The following is a 15,677-nucleotide window of genomic DNA, read 5'->3' on the forward strand; positions in this document are numbered from 1 at the left end:
TGCCTCTGTATAAGTCTCTGGTGAGACCCCATTTAAAGTATTACATGAAGTACTGGAGACCACACCTTCAAAAAGATATAAACAGGATGGAGTCAGTCCAGAGGATGGCTACCAAAATGATCAGTGTCTTCATCAGCATAAAACATATGGCGACAGAATTAAAGATCTCAATATGTTTAATCTGGAAGAAAGGTGCGAGAGGGGAGATATGATAGAGACATTTAAATATCTCCATGGCATAAATGCACAGGAAGCAAGTCTCTTTCAACTGAAAGCAAGTTCTGGAATGAGGGGGCATAGGATGAAGGTGAAAGAGTATATAATCAGGAGTGATCTAAGGAAATACTTCTGTACAGAAAGGCTAGTGGATGCCTGGAACAGCATCCCAGTGGAGGTGGTGGAGACAAAAACTGTATCCAAATTCAAGAAAGCATGAGACAAGCACAGAGGATCTTTAAGATAGAGGGCAGGATAATAGATGGTATGGATGGGCAAACTGGATGTCCAACCGCCACCTAAAACTGAACATGTCCAAGACCGAGCTCATCGTCTTTTCACCAAAACCCACTTCTCCTCTTCCTCCATTTTCTATCTCAGTTGATAACACCCTCATCCTCCCCGTCTCATCTGCCCGCAACCTCGGAGTCATCTTTGACTCCTCTCTCTCCTTCTCTGCGCATATCCAGCAGATAGCCAAGACCTGTCGCTTCTTCCTCTTTAACATCAGCAAAATTCGCCCTTTCCTCTCTGAACACACCACCCGAACTCTCGTCCACGCTCTCATTACCTCTCGCCTGGACTACTGCAACTTACTCCTCACCGGCCTCCCACTTAGCCATCTATCCCCCCTTCAGTCTGTTCAGAACTCTGCTGCACGTCTCATATTCCGCCAGAACCGATATACTCATATCACCCCTCTCCTCAGGTCACTTCACTGGCTTCCGATCAGATATCACATTCAATTCAAGCTTCTCCTTCTTACCTACAAATGCACTCAGTCTGCTGCCCCTCACTATCTTTCTACCCTCATCTCCCCTTACGTTCCCGCCCGTAACCTCAGTTCACAGGATAAATCCCTCCTCTCAGTACCCTTCTCCACCACCGCCAACTCCAGGCTCCGCTCATTCTGCCTCGCCTCACCCTATGCTTGGAACAACCTTCCTGAACCCTTACGCCAAGCCCCCTCCCTGCCCGTCTTCAAGTCTTTGCTTAAAGCCCACCTCTTCAATGCTGCGTTCGGCACCTAACCCTTACCGTTCAGTGAATCCAGACTGCTCCAATTTGACTGCCCCTATCGGACCGACCGTTCACTTGTCTATTAGATTGTAAGCTCTTTGAGCAGGGACTGTCTCTCTTTGTTAAATTGTACAGCGCTGCGTAACCCTAGTAGCGCTCTAGAAATGTTAAGTAGTAGTAGTAGGATAGGCCATATGGCCTTTATCTGCCATCATTTTCTCTGTTTCTATGTAAAAAGGGTAATTCTTAACAGGACTAGAGAAATACTCATTACAACAAACTGAAATATTTCTCTTTTTCTTTTATTAAGTCCTCAATATGATTTGGAGGAAGAAGCAGCAGAAAAGTATCAAGATGAAATTATTAAGATAAAGAAGGAAAAGCACTGAAAAAGTTAGGCAGACTAGTCATACCAACTACATAAGCCACAAAACTGTGCTTACAGTAAACAACCATACTGTGCTCTCTGACCGATAGATATATTTTTTGAATAAAGTCTCATTTAAAAAATCATTGTCTGTCTTAGAGACAAATGATATTAAGATGGTGGAGAATGCTCCTTATTCACCTGGTCCCAGACGTGATCCAGGGATCCCTAGCCTGTCACATGGAGGGTCACATAGGGTATGGCAATGCTTATGTGATACCAGATGACTGCAAATAATCCAAAACATGGCAGTAATGCTGGTAACAAGAGCGAAGAAGTTCAACCACATAACCCCACTGCTTTGAGAGGAACACTGGCCACCAACCTCTCATAGGATCCTAACAGTACTCAGAATATACTGTTCTGAATCTCCCTCATATGTCTCTCACCTACTGATACCCTACTCTCCATCTCAAATCCTCAGATCCTCCCAACGTAACTTCCTAATAATCCAATATTTCAGACACATCTGCTTCGACTTTGTCAGAGACTAGATCTTCAGTGTTCAGGCCCCTCATTATGGAATGTCCCCCCCCCCCCCCCCCCCATCTCTGCTTAGAAGAGTCTTTTGAGAAGTTTAAAACTGGCCTAAAGACTTTCCTATTTCAGGATGCTTTTAGCTGCTAATTTTGATAGTTTTCTGGCAGTTCATTTCCTTCCCTGGATGGTCTCGGGAACCAAAGCACTTCGACTAGGTCTGTAAACCTACTGCTCTCTGCGTGTCCTTCATTTTCTACTTATAATAATGTTTTGATAAATTTAAAACACCATGAAAAGGCCAGTATATCAAATATAAATTAAAACTTGAAATTTGAAACTGATGTTAAGCAGACAAAAAAAAAAAAAAGAGAGAGAAGTGACTACGTTACAGTGCACAGTAAGTATATGGCCTTAGCAGTCTTGCAGGGCTGCTTTGTTAATTCGGACTCTCCTCCCTACCCCTTCAGCTGCTCCCTTTCTCATGGCAGTGTTTGAGTCACAGCCCCTAGGCAGACCCACATGGGCAGGACCTGTGATTTACTGGTCCTGTGACTCCAGTCAGCTGCTGCCACTTCACAGAGCAAAGCAAAGGAAGGAAGGTTTCTCTGCAAATTCAGGAAGTAGTTTATGGTTAACAGTAGCAGAAACGATGTCAGAAAGTAAATCAGAAGGGAAAGAGTAGCAAGCAGGACTGACAGTGTTGTTCTTAGGTCTGAAGCAGGCTCTTAGGTTTCTCTGGGATCTCTGCAGGCTGAGTTAAGGGCTTGGTCTGTGTGTCTTGCAACTGCCACCCTCCCCTGGTATTTGGGGTGGTGCACTTGGCTTTCCATTGCAGTTGCAGGAAGATTCTCACTATGGCCAATATTGACAGCTCTGATGGCAGAGAATATCTCTTCAAGGTGCTGGTGATCGGGGAACTGGGAGTGGGCAAGACAAGCATCATCAGGCGTTACGTACATCAGCTCTTCTCGCAGCACTATCGCGCCACCATCGGCGTGGACTTCGCTCTCAAAGTCATCCACTTGGACAGCAAGACATTGGTGCGGATGCAGCTGTGGGATATCGCAGGTGAGTGATGGGGAATAACCGCAGAACCAGTGTGATGATATTGGGTACCTCAGGCAAACCTTCAACTTTGTGTCCCTCTCAGTGAACTTTCAGGCTCCTAGGCCACCCCAACCCTCTTCCAGAATTAGATAACTAAACGCAAAAGTCATGATCATCTCAACAGCAACAACACCCCTCCTTGTAAAAACATATAATTGGATGTCATACTTTTATATAACTAAAATGGCAATTTCAGAAAGCCTTCACCCTGTCACTCTGTCAAATAACTAGTCAAGTAAATGGGCTATTTGTAAATTGCCCTGCAGGTACAAGTACTGTAGTTTATGACTTTACCTGGCTGTCAGGACTTACTGTCATGTCTTAAGGACAGCTGCTGTTTGCCACCACACTGCTGCCAACCTAGGTGATTGCTAGCATGCCTAATGGTTAAGGTGACCTGGGGGGATGGAGACAGAAACATCCACTCTCAGCTTAAGCAGTCAGGGCTGGGGACATGTCAGCAACCTGCAACATTCACTGCGACCTGTGTTAGTTATTTCCAAGTGGAGCATACTTGTCCAAAAGTGATCATTTTTAGGTGTTAGAGATGGTAATTGTGTCTGCCTGTCTGTGGCCTCTTTTCAGCAGACACAAAAGTGAACAGATTGAAGTGAAATTAAAGATGGAATGGTTGTGAAGGTTGCCTAGTCCCATGAGATAGGCAAACTCTTTTACTAGCACACCATTCTCATTGTTCCTTGTTCATTCATGGATGGTAATAAGCTGAACGATAAAACACGGTGTCTCTGAGACCCATGCATGCCTCCAAGGCCCTGCTGGTCATGCCCCCTGTGATGCGAAAGTAAGACCTTGGAGGCATGCATGGGTCTCAGATATCATTCAGCTTTTTACCACAGTAGGAGTGGGGAGAGGCTGAAAGGCGGCCATTAGGGAGTTTCTGCTAGCGAAGAGGTCACTGGAATGGTTGAAGGCACTGCATGCTGCTCTAAAAATTCTGCCACCTGAAGTGACCACCTGTACCCTGTTTGACCTCTTCCAGTGCCCCATGGTAGTGCGGGCAGCACTGGTTAAGAAGCCCTGCCTTACATGTTTTTCTTTAGAAGTAAAATTGTTTTTCTTTAGAACTGGGAGTTTCACACACTATTTCCATTCCATATACAAACTCTCATGCATTACCTGTATTTAGTGTATGCCGTCTGATTAACTGGTACTGACATATTAGGATAACAATGTAAAAGGAATGGAACACTTCTCTTCAAGGCCAGTGTGCGTGTATACATATATATTATCATATCAGTTGATACTGGACTATTTTCACGGGTTCACTTACATTTCAAAAATTGATGCATAGCAAAGATCTGAATCTTCAGCAGGAACAAACCATAGTAGTATCAGTTCCACCCAGTTAATGCGTACAGTGTATATAGAGGGTCCAAGGAAAAAGGGGCCCATTTTCAGCCATTTTTAGATCTTAACACTCCCATCTGCCAGCCCATTCCCAAACTCTGTGACCCTTTTATAAAATTGTCACTGGGGAGCCTTAACTTGAACGTGCCATTTTCTCCAGCTATATTCAGTGCACACAGTGATTGTGTGTACAAAAGTCCAGCATGGAGGGAGGAGGATTTTTAACAGTTTAGATTTATATAGGAAATATCCAGTTTGACCCATGTAAATAGTTTAAATATCATCCCTGTTTTGTTTTGATAAATTTTATTCCTGATCGTGTCTGTTTTTTAATCAAACAACTCTGCGTATGCTCCAAGCGGTAGAATCTTTTGATATTAAGTAAAAAACAGTATTTGATTGCCTTTTTCTTTATTGCTGTGGTGCTGACTGAACATTAATATAGTTTAGAGTATTGATTTAGAAACTGCATTTCCTATCAAAATGTACAATCGTTGTAGCTGCCTTGGAGTCAGACAACACCTCACCAAAGCAGTCAGTGAAAATTACATTTCATTGGAACATTTAAGGCTTTTTGGAAGGTCCCCAGTTTTATCTCTGTCAGTCCTTACGTTCCTTGGGTTGAAGGGAAAACAAGGGGAAGGCAGCAGTGGTCATTGCTCAAGAGTGACACCTAGTGGCAGGATTCAGGATCCATGATTTCAGAGTTTCAAAGTCTGGCCTGGCTCCTGGCCCAGCACCATCACTGCCATGACCAGGCTAGATGCATTGGGTGGGTCAAAAAGAGGACACTGAGTGGAGGAGTGGCCTAGTGGTTAGGGTGGTGGACTTTGGTCCTGGGGAACTGAGGAACTGAGTTCAATTCCCATTTCTGGCACAGGCAGCTCCTTGTGACTCTGGGCAAGTCACTTAACCCTCCGTTGCCCAACCCTCCATTGCCCCATGTAAGCCGCATTGAGCCTGCCATGAGTGGGAAAGTGTGGGGTACAAATGTAACAAAAAAAAAAAAAATCAGAAAATACAACATTTAAGGTTTCTGCTATAGTAATGTGCACCTAATGGGCGCATATGTACCCCCTTTTCCTAGCCTGTTGCTGCTGCTGCCTCCTGGAGCCCATGCTTTTGCCTGCAGCCCATAAGCAAATGCAACCATTGGAAAAGCAGGCTTATTTTTTTTCTATTTCTCTAACCGAAGCAAATCTGCAAGCAATCATTTCAGCAACTATATACTTTGGCAAAAGTTGTCTGCCTTGAAATGTTGCCCTTCAGGTTTATACTGATTTTCTTGTAGAGCTATATGACAAAAATAGCTGCTTTTAAAACACACACATTTAAAAGCTATTGCACCCTATGTTTTCAGACTAGGGCTATTTTGGGGAATGTACATCTTGCCCAATAGACCGTGGGGACTTGCAAAATGCCAGGGACAGGAACTTTAAGTTCCTTGTTCTCTCTTTCCTTGAAATAGAAAAATAAACTGTTCTTTTTAAAGTTCTTTTTTTTTTTTTTTAGTTTTCAGTGAAGGGATAGTGGTATACAACTTGGAAGGGCAACAGTTTGCTAATTTGAGAAATAGTGAATTTGGAGCAGCTATTATACCAAAGAGCTCTTTCACTATCTCCATTATTTTTCTTAAAAGCAGGATATTAACCCCCCCCCCCCCAAATCTCTGTTACTCCTTCCCCTACTTCATAATTCTGTTGAGACACACTGCTTTGGGTAATACACCTAAACTGGAACAGGCATTTTCACGCCTATCTTCTGTTCTGTTAACCAACATGCATCGTTAGTCTTTGCACAGGGTGGACTTAGTCAGTTTTGCAATATCTGAGGCTAGTTCATGGACTTAAAATGGAATCCAGAAAGCACAGAATGGCAGCAGGAAGGGCCGGATTGGTATCTGATACTCCTTGAGTATCAGTGCGCTATACATATGTCACCTTGGTGGAAGAAGATTACCAGTGCTTTTGCAGGGAATAAAACAAAGATCTGAGGGCAGTGACATGCCAGGAGACTCTTTAGTACCAGGAATAGTGCCTATCTACATTCAGCTGGCAATTAATTCAAACCTGTATTATTAACATTTCACTTGGTGGCAGACTGCAAATAACAGGGGACTGGCAAAATACAGAAGTGCTGAGTCATTCCACTATGAAGATTTCAGCTGCATGAACACATGACGAAAAACATCTTTTTATCATTATTATTATTGTTTAGGATTCTACAAGGATGAAACCTGAAGTATATTGTTGAAAAATCGCCTCCTTTAGGGAAAGTGAAAGCAAAGAATTAGAATTTATAGTCCATGAAACATTTGTTTGAAAATGTCACATCCTAGACATGATTGTCCTTTATCTCCTCTCTTCCATTGCTAAACTATAGAGGAATTAAGTTTCAAATAGGGATATGCATGGCAAACATTTCTAGCGTGGATCCATTAAAGTTAATGGGGCAACCAATTTTGTACACTTAAAGTTTGTGTATGTAGGGGGGGAGGGGTGTTCCATCCATTTTTACTCAAACTTGCTTAAAACTTAATGGTAGGAGTGAGGCACTGGTGAGCAACATTGGGAATGGCTGCATGAAAGGACAACACTGCAAGGATTATTCCAAAATCCTTATTTCCACAGTAATATTTTTTGACAGGAAGGGGAATGGGTTCTTATCTTTACCTTCATAGCAACATCTTGGCACTAAAATCAGGGAATACTGAGTCTTCTTTAATAAATAATTCATGGGGTTAATTGGTGTAAAACCAATCCTCCTTCTTCTCACAAAATTACTGCTAGTACTGGTAAACCCAAGGAAATCTCCTTAAGAACTACAATGGCCAAGCTCTACCCAATGAAAGATCTACTGAAAGAGATCAAATCCTACTGCCACTCCTTGTGATAATGGGCAGTCACTTGGGGGTCATTTTACTAAGCTGCGCTAACAAATGGCCTTAGCGTGCCCTTAGGTGGGTAATTGGTACACACCAAGGCCACTATTACTGCGGTCATAAAATCCTTGATTTTCTATTTATTTTATTAATGGCTATGTGCTAATGTTGCTATTAATTTGTGTAACAGTTCAGAAAGGGTTCAAAGTACAGAACAAGGTCCAAAATACAACATAAAGACCCAAGAGCCTTCTAAAATGTCTTTGTTTGTTCCTTGATTAAGGAATGAAGGGACTCCTTGTTCATAATGCGTGGAAAAACTATTTTAAAGAGCATATCAAATTCCTTTCTATTTCACTAAGAAGAAGTTTGGTCACAATATTCACTTTAGAATAGACTATACTTGTTATTTGTGTTTAATGCAGACCCCTGACGCAGGTAATCCTATGTCAGACTTGTGAGTTCTTGTACTAAGTAGAGCGCTGCTGAGCCCGGTACTCACACCAGGTTCTGCTTGGTGGCTGGACAACCCCGGGTTTCACCTGTGCTGACCGCCATTCCCCAGAGGTTGAGCCCCTAGGTGCGGGTGGCCTGCAGGACCTACGAGACGGATCTGGAAGCGGAGTGATGAATGTATCGGCCAGGCAGGCAGCAGGTCAAGAGAGTAATCCAGGTACAAGCGGCAGTCAGTAGGAGTCAGTAGGAAGGCAAGAAAGTAATCCAGGTACAGGCGAAAGTCAGTAGGCAGGCGGCAGGCAAGAGAGTAATCCAGATGCAGGTGAAAGTCAATAGACAGGCGGCAGGCAAGAGAGTAATCCAGGTACAGGCAAAGTCAGCAACGAAGGACCAGTAGATAAGAAGCAGACTACAGAGTTAGAAACACCTACCAAAGTAGAAGCCAAAGCATGGAGTCCAGAGAGAGCTCAGCTGACCAATAGGAGAGAAGCAAGAGAAGCCAGGCAGAGGAAGAGCAGACCCAGGTAGGTGGAAGCAAAGCAATCAAGAAGCCTGGAAGCCAGGCAGAGAGAGAGCAGAAACAGGTGCATGGAAGCAAAGCAATTAAGCAGCCTGCAACCACCGCTCTCTGAAGAAACCCAGAGAGGACTATACACACATGGCTCAGGCAGTGCCAGTCAAGTGTGCATGTCGACGGGACCTGTATGTCTGTGCTCATAATTCTACAGACCCCGCACAGCCTGAGGACGCCGCTTGCGTTGAGGTTGGGGACATGACATCCTATTAGGTTTCTGAAGTCCTTGCTGCCCAAGTTACTTGCTATGAAATTTTCTAAAGATTTTGAAACTGAATGTGTATATTGGGCACCCTCTCACTGTGTCAATGCAATGAAATTCCCAAGGCCCTTTGAATTGCGAATCTTCCAGTTTACACACATTATGGCCATTACTGTAAAAGCTACAACTCAGGTGCCTATGATTTATTAAGGAGAGAGGCTACTAATTCTTCTAAATTTGAATAAAAGCTCAATCCACTCCATCAGTCTCAAAATAGTTAGCATTTGCTATGGACTCTACTGTCCCACCAAAACGAGGATAACTCTAAATAACCAAACAAGGTATTTTGAAGACCCTAATTATTTACAATAATTCACTGAAGTTGGACCTGTGTCTCCACTGGAAGGCTGCAGTACTTGCATTATGGTCCCTTACTGCAAGCCTGCTCTAAGGTAATGGGACTTATATGTTCAGTCCTTCCTTGAGTGCTCATCTCTATCAATATTTCCTCATTAATTAGCATAGTTCTTATGCACCTTGTTTTGTGACTCCTACCCTATGGGTGAGGGCCAGGTTTTGTCGTCAATAAACCCTCTGCTATGAGTGCTTTATTTGGTAACTGCCATTCTCAAGTTCAACTACAATTTATATAATCTCAATCATGCCAGCTCTCTGCTGCTTTAATGAAGTTGCGGTACTGTACTTTGAAAAGTCTTCAGATTCAACTCGCATTAACTTTATCTTGATGTTCTTGGCTACTATGAAGGATTATTCCTACATCAGTTCAGTAAATCAAGAGGCTGTCTTCTGATGGTGTGATATAGCTTTTCTAGCAAGATAGACAATCAAGCTAAGGCCACATGCTGTTACAGTACAGTCTTGATTATCCAACATAAATGGGACCAACCCATTGTCAAATAAGTAAAAGGTCAGTTAACACAGAAAACACTGCATAAACCTTTCAAACAATGCATAAACAAAGGCATAGAGTTTCCGATTTTCAAAATTTTCTAAAACAAAGATGACATCAGCAGAGGGTATGTTGGATATGCAGATGGTCGAATTAGTGAAGATCGGATAATCGAGACTGTACTATACTAACTTATTCTCATGCCGTGTCTTCACTGGCAATCAAGATGGACCTGGCATCCTAATTACTGCTGTGATTCCACCAGAAGACATTCTGATGTATATGTGGAGGCATGAGTGAAAATGTTGGTGGGAATGTGGAGTGCACAGACAATGTTTAAATGAATGGACAAATATTTTTGCTGTTCAGTTTGTATGTATGTGATGTGTTATTGTTCTAAAATTGTTAAAAAGGGACTCATCTGAGAAGATTCATGGGCAGTACTTATTCATACAACATTCACAGGTGCTACCAAAATTAATATGATCTTATCATTGTGCATTTGGATAAAAACAGAGGTCATTTTAGAAGCCTTGAATGGCTTATTCATGTATAAATGGTGATTTTAGAACTAGCGCAGTTCACAAGTGTAAGCATCAGTGATGCGGAGATTTTTATACTTATGGAGGAGTTATGTTAGGGGCATTGTAGGGACAGTGCTGCTATATATAGGTCCGTGGTGTATCTCACAAAGCACATGGATATCCAGGTTGGCAATTTTGATGAACTTGGTGTTTGCACTTGCTATAAATTGTGCATAAAAGCTGACCTCACTTGACATATGGAACCTGGCACTTGCACTGCTAGAGGAAATTTGGTTGTGGTTGATTTGTCTGATTGTCTTTACTTTCTTTCCATGTAGGTTAATTTTTTATTCCCTTTAACTCTCTCTGTCTTCTTTCAGCCCTCCATCTTTCTGTTCTTCCCTCCTTCCCATCCTCTCTCATTGTCTTCACTGCTTGTACTGGGGTCTCTCTGTCTGTCGTAGTTTATGCCTTTCAATGGTGAGTACATTAACCTTGATTAGGATTAGGGGTATGCATTGCCCTAATATTTAGCACAGGGTGTCTAAGTTTGGGCCTTGAGAGCTGCAATCTAGTCGGGTTTTCTTCAGTGAATATACACAAGATTATTTGCATGCACTGTGTAGCTAGGTCACCCTTCCAGGACCCAGCCAGGCTCAACCCTGCTTAGCTTCCTTCTTTACACGGGTGTTGCCTCGCTCCACACCACCTTCGGCTGCTCTGGGACTTGGCTCCAGACCCCTGAGAGCTCGCAGGACTCCCTCCTCCCTCTGTTCTTTCCACAGAGGCTCAATCAAGGCAAAACGTTTATAAGTAAAAAAAAAAAAAAAAAAAATTATTTTCTTGCTTCCATTCAACATAAACCAAAGGAAAACACCTTAATTCCAGGTTCTTGCAGGTCCTGCCCCTTTTCAGGCCCAAGCAGCTCCTACAAGGTCCTTACTTTAACACAAAAGCAGTCTTTCTTGATTAGTCCTCTTCTAATCAGGACCTAGCACATTAGGAGGCAGATGCACTAAAGCTTAATGAGCCTTTAATGACCCTCCAACGAGGAAAATTTGATCCGTTGCATGCATCAAAGGGCTTTTACCGAGGAAGCCAGCAGCTAACGAAAACGGAATGGAGATGAGCAATTAGTGTGAAAACCCCATTGAAACGACATGCACTAACCTTTTCCGATTGCCTTTACGCAGGAAAAAGGCAGGAAATCTAACGAGAGGTCTGGACCTCTCGTTAGGACAGCTCTGTGCCAGGAAAAATCGTAGAGTGAATAAGCAAACAAACTGTGAGCCAATCCCAGCGCATTAGCACAGCTAAAAGCGCTGTGATTGGTCGAAAGCCCTTTGCATAACATATGTACCAAAAGTATGGGAGCCAATTTTTTTTTTTAAATAAAGCTTTATGAAAACGTGTAATAACCACGTTAATACTGTGCGTGCGTATTGCCGTGCTATATAGGCGTAATTATGGCGGCAAGAGGGCGAAAACCGAATTTCTCGGACCTCGATGTCCTCTGGCTGGCACAGCAAATGAGAAACGCCTATTCCCTCGAGCGGGCAAAAGGAGGGACATCATGAGGATGGACCAGGGCTGGAGGACACTGCAGCGCTTATTTAATAAGCGCAGCTCCTTCCCAAGATCTGTAAGTGGGGTACAAATGCATAAAAAAAATAATTAATAATAATAAATAAGAAATAATAATTGACTACACATGTATGTGTAACGTGCATCATTGCTTTTCCATTGTGTTTGTCTACATCTGACAGGTGGAGGAACTTAAAAAACGGGCGAGGGCACTACGGAAGGACCACCCAGGATGGCTCCGTGAGGTCCGGGCCAACCTCGATAACAGCCCAGGTATTTTAACGTTTCACGTCAGTCTGCTCCATGACATTTGATGATTCGGGGTGTTATCACAAAACTTTTATCATCCATATTTGTCTCTACAGAAGTGTCAGAGAAAGAGGAGGAGGAGGAGGAGGAGGGTGACGACGATCATGATGTCGAGAGATCGTGTCATGACGATGATGATGATGATGATGACGACCATGATGATGATGGTGCCGGCGAGGGGTCCCTGGCTGGTGTTGTACCTCCCCGCCCTTCTGCTCCTACCCCTGGTCCCCACCTCTTATCTTATGCCCTTGTCCGTCCCGGCCCCTCCTCTCGTCCCCCCCCCCCCCAAGAGATCACGGAAGACCATTCTGCGTCTCCCTGCTCCAACATATGGCCCTTCCCACCATTCCTCTTCTCCACCCCCAGCACACTTTAGCCCTCCTGCCTCACCCTCCCAGCCACACGGTCTCACCACTCCTCCTGGTTCCCCTTCCTCCCCCCCCCCCCCCCCCCCCCGCAAATTCCAATCTCCCCTCCCGCTACCCCCTCCTTCGCTGTCCCTCAGACTTCCCTCGTCATTTCCCAACACCATGCTGCTGCCTCCACCTCGCCTGGGCAAGTCACCCCCGTACTGGAGAGGTTCCAGGTGGAGCAAATACGTGTGTATGGTGAGTTTTACAATTCTACTCCTTGCCCCAAGTGTTATTGTTATTGCGTATCACGGTGTGTGTGCATTTAGAAGCTGTTCGTGGTGAACCATTCTGACAGTCGTTCTTGTGTCTTTTCTGACAGGTGGCACAGTGGACCTCACTGGAGAAGAAGACAGTGAAGATTCGCCATCTCTCCCCCCCCCTGCACCCGTAACTGTCCACCGCAGTGTCTCGCCCATGTCCCCTGCTCCCACCCTCTGCTGCTCCACCTCCCCTATCCCCCCCAACCCAACTGTTGACCGTGGTACCTGTACCATACCTCCACCTCCTACCCGTGACCGATCCACCTCCACTTTTTCTCCCATCATGGAAGACCGCGCCACATCTCCCCATATGCCTCTCCCCCTAATTAACCTTCCCCCAGATGAGCTCCAGGACATGGCCCAGACCCTGCGCATGGGAGGACAGGCACTGGCGGACCTTGCTGAAGTTATCCAGTACCTGTCCTCCAGCGTACAGCGCCCTTGAAAAAAAGTTGCACTAAAAAAATTTATTTTACATAAGTTAAGTCGCACATAAAAAAAAAAAATTAAAAAAAAATATTTATTTTACATAAGTCGCACATAAAAAAAAAAAAAAAAAAGTTGTTACAACTGTATAAGTCGCACATAAAAAACACCAAAAAAAAAAATGTTATGTTACAACTGTATAAGTCGCACATACATAAAAAAAAATATATATATATATTTTGCGGCTTTATAAATAAAGGCTTTCAAAGCCTGCGGCCGTACACGAGCGACAATATGTTACGTTTATTTTATGCGCCACCATGGAGCGCCGGCTGATTGGCTGCTCATTTGGCGCTTAAATATGACGTACATTCTGCGCTCTACAGAGAAGCGTTGGTCCTCGTGTTTCCCCGGCTCGCGAATTGCAAAAAGAAGTCATGGATGGTGGGTTTTTCCTTGCACAGTTGGACTTCTTCCCTGCCATGGATTATGACCACATGCAGGAAGAGGAGGTAACAGAAACCATTGTACAACACCCTGTCCACGTTCGCCCACGCCGGCTCCCCCGCCCACGTGTGTTTCGTCAACGGCTGGTTCTGGAACACATGTCAGACAGAAAAATCGTGGATGACTACCGCTTGACCAGAGCAGCTATACATCAACTGTACCATGAAATTAGAGATGATATTGACCCAACCACACATAGATCTCACGCAGTGCCTGGCCTTGCAAAGCTGCTTACTGTTCTGCAGTTCTTAGCCACAGGGACATTCCAGCATGTGTTAGGGGGTAACAGCGGCGTGGACCAGGCAACTGTTTCAAGACATCTTTCGCAGGTAATACTACGCATTTCGCCCTGTCATCAATTAGTTATTTTAAAAAGTTAAAACTTCAGATCCAGCATCACTGGTCTGTTTTTGATAGGGTGACCATACGGCTCCAGAAAGAGGACACATTGATCCAGTGTGGGTTTTGCTTCCATTGAAAGCAATGGAAGTAAAACCCAGAATGGCTCAATCTGTCCTCCTTTTTCTGGAGCCATATGGTAACCCCAGTTTTTGAAGAGCGTGATCCAGTTCCCACTCCTGTTTTTGGCGGCGTGCATTTCGCTACACCCTATCCTCATCTCACCCCTCCTCCATCGTTGTGCAACCCCCCTTCTGCAATGTATAAAACATGGATAACCAATCCCAAAATTTGCACTGTGTTTCAGGTCCTGCACGCACTGAAAAAATGCGTTCGCCAGCACATAGCATTTCCCACAGGGGAAGAAGAACAGAGGAGGGTCAAGCAGGACTTCTACAAGATTGCGCGGTTACCCAATGTCCTAGGAGCTATAGACTGCACACATGTTGCCTTGACCCCGCCAGCGGATCGAGAAATGCAGTATCGAAACCGCAAGATGGGCCACTCGCTGAATGTGCAAGTGGTTTGTGATGCTAACCTTAGGATCCGTGATGTTGTTACATGTTTTCCAGGGAGCTGCCATGACTCTTACATATTGTCTAACAGTGCACTGGGAAGGAAGTTTGCAGAGGGGCAGATTCAAAACGGATGGCTTCTTGGTGAGATGCTTACATTTGCTTTACTGGTGTGGTTGATACTACAACTAATACTACTAATTAACATTGCTGTATAGAACAACACACATGGAAATTCCAAGCTGCCATTTCTTTATAGTGCCCTGGTGGCCTAGTGACCACTTCCGTCTTCCTGGTGAAAGGCGGAAAAGGTCACTATACCAACGGGCTACTTATAGGTAAATGTGTGTTAGGTGGCTGTGACTTAGGACATGAAAAGTTCATTACGGATATTTTGCGACCCTTTAATATTATGTTCTCACAGTTATGAACTGTTGTGTTCCTGCAGGGGATGCTGGATATGGGTCGAAAACATGGCTACTGACCCCGCTTGCAGTGCCCCGGTCTGATGCAGAGAAGCGTTACAACGAGGCACACATTGCAACAAGATGCACAATAGAGCGCACGTTTGGGGTATTGAAGAGCAGGTTTCGCTGCTTGCACATCTCTGGTGGCTCCCTGCAATACTCCCCTGAAAAGGTAGCTGACATAGTGCTTGTATGCTGCATGCTTCATAACATTGCACTGAAGCATCACCTTGACATCGACATTGTAGTCCCTCCAGAAGTCGACATTGCCTCCTCGGACAGAGGGACAGATGCAAGCAAGGGAAATGCTGTGCGCCGGAAGGTCATCCATGATTTCTTTTCAGAACCACGCCATCCTTAGTAGCCACGTACCACTTGTATGAGCTGTCTGTCATATTCCTGGTCAAGGAGGGATATAGGCAAGTCCCACATAGCGTGTGTGTGTCAGTTAAGAACTTACAGCCCAAAATCCTATATCCCTCCTGGAATGGGGAACATGTCAGCACAGAACTTGCATGTGAACGGTGTGTCATTACCTGGTGTCAACAGATAATGCTATGGGGGTTACATTGCAGCAATACTATGATTAGCCAATCACTATTTGTAACAACCTACGTCCTCATATAAAC

At 44.3% G+C, this 15,677-nt stretch overlaps 1 protein-coding gene across 1 annotated transcript in view; it reads left to right on the forward strand.

The window, feature by feature from the left end:
• The first annotated feature begins 2,754 nt into the window (after nucleotides 1–2,754).
• Nucleotides 2,755–15,677, forward strand: part of RAB32 (RAB32, member RAS oncogene family) — a 189,847-nt gene continuing 176,924 nt past the window's right edge. Inside the window, exon 1 of the mRNA XM_030198034.1 lies at nucleotides 2,755–3,211. Within this exon, the coding sequence (XP_030053894.1) occupies nucleotides 2,998–3,211 (214 nt within the window). The 5' untranslated portion in view covers nucleotides 2,755–2,997. The remainder of the gene's footprint in view (nucleotides 3,212–15,677) is intronic.

This window comes from Microcaecilia unicolor, chromosome 3, assembly GCF_901765095.1.
Source record: "Microcaecilia unicolor chromosome 3, aMicUni1.1, whole genome shotgun sequence".
NCBI lineage: Eukaryota > Metazoa > Chordata > Amphibia > Gymnophiona > Siphonopidae > Microcaecilia > Microcaecilia unicolor.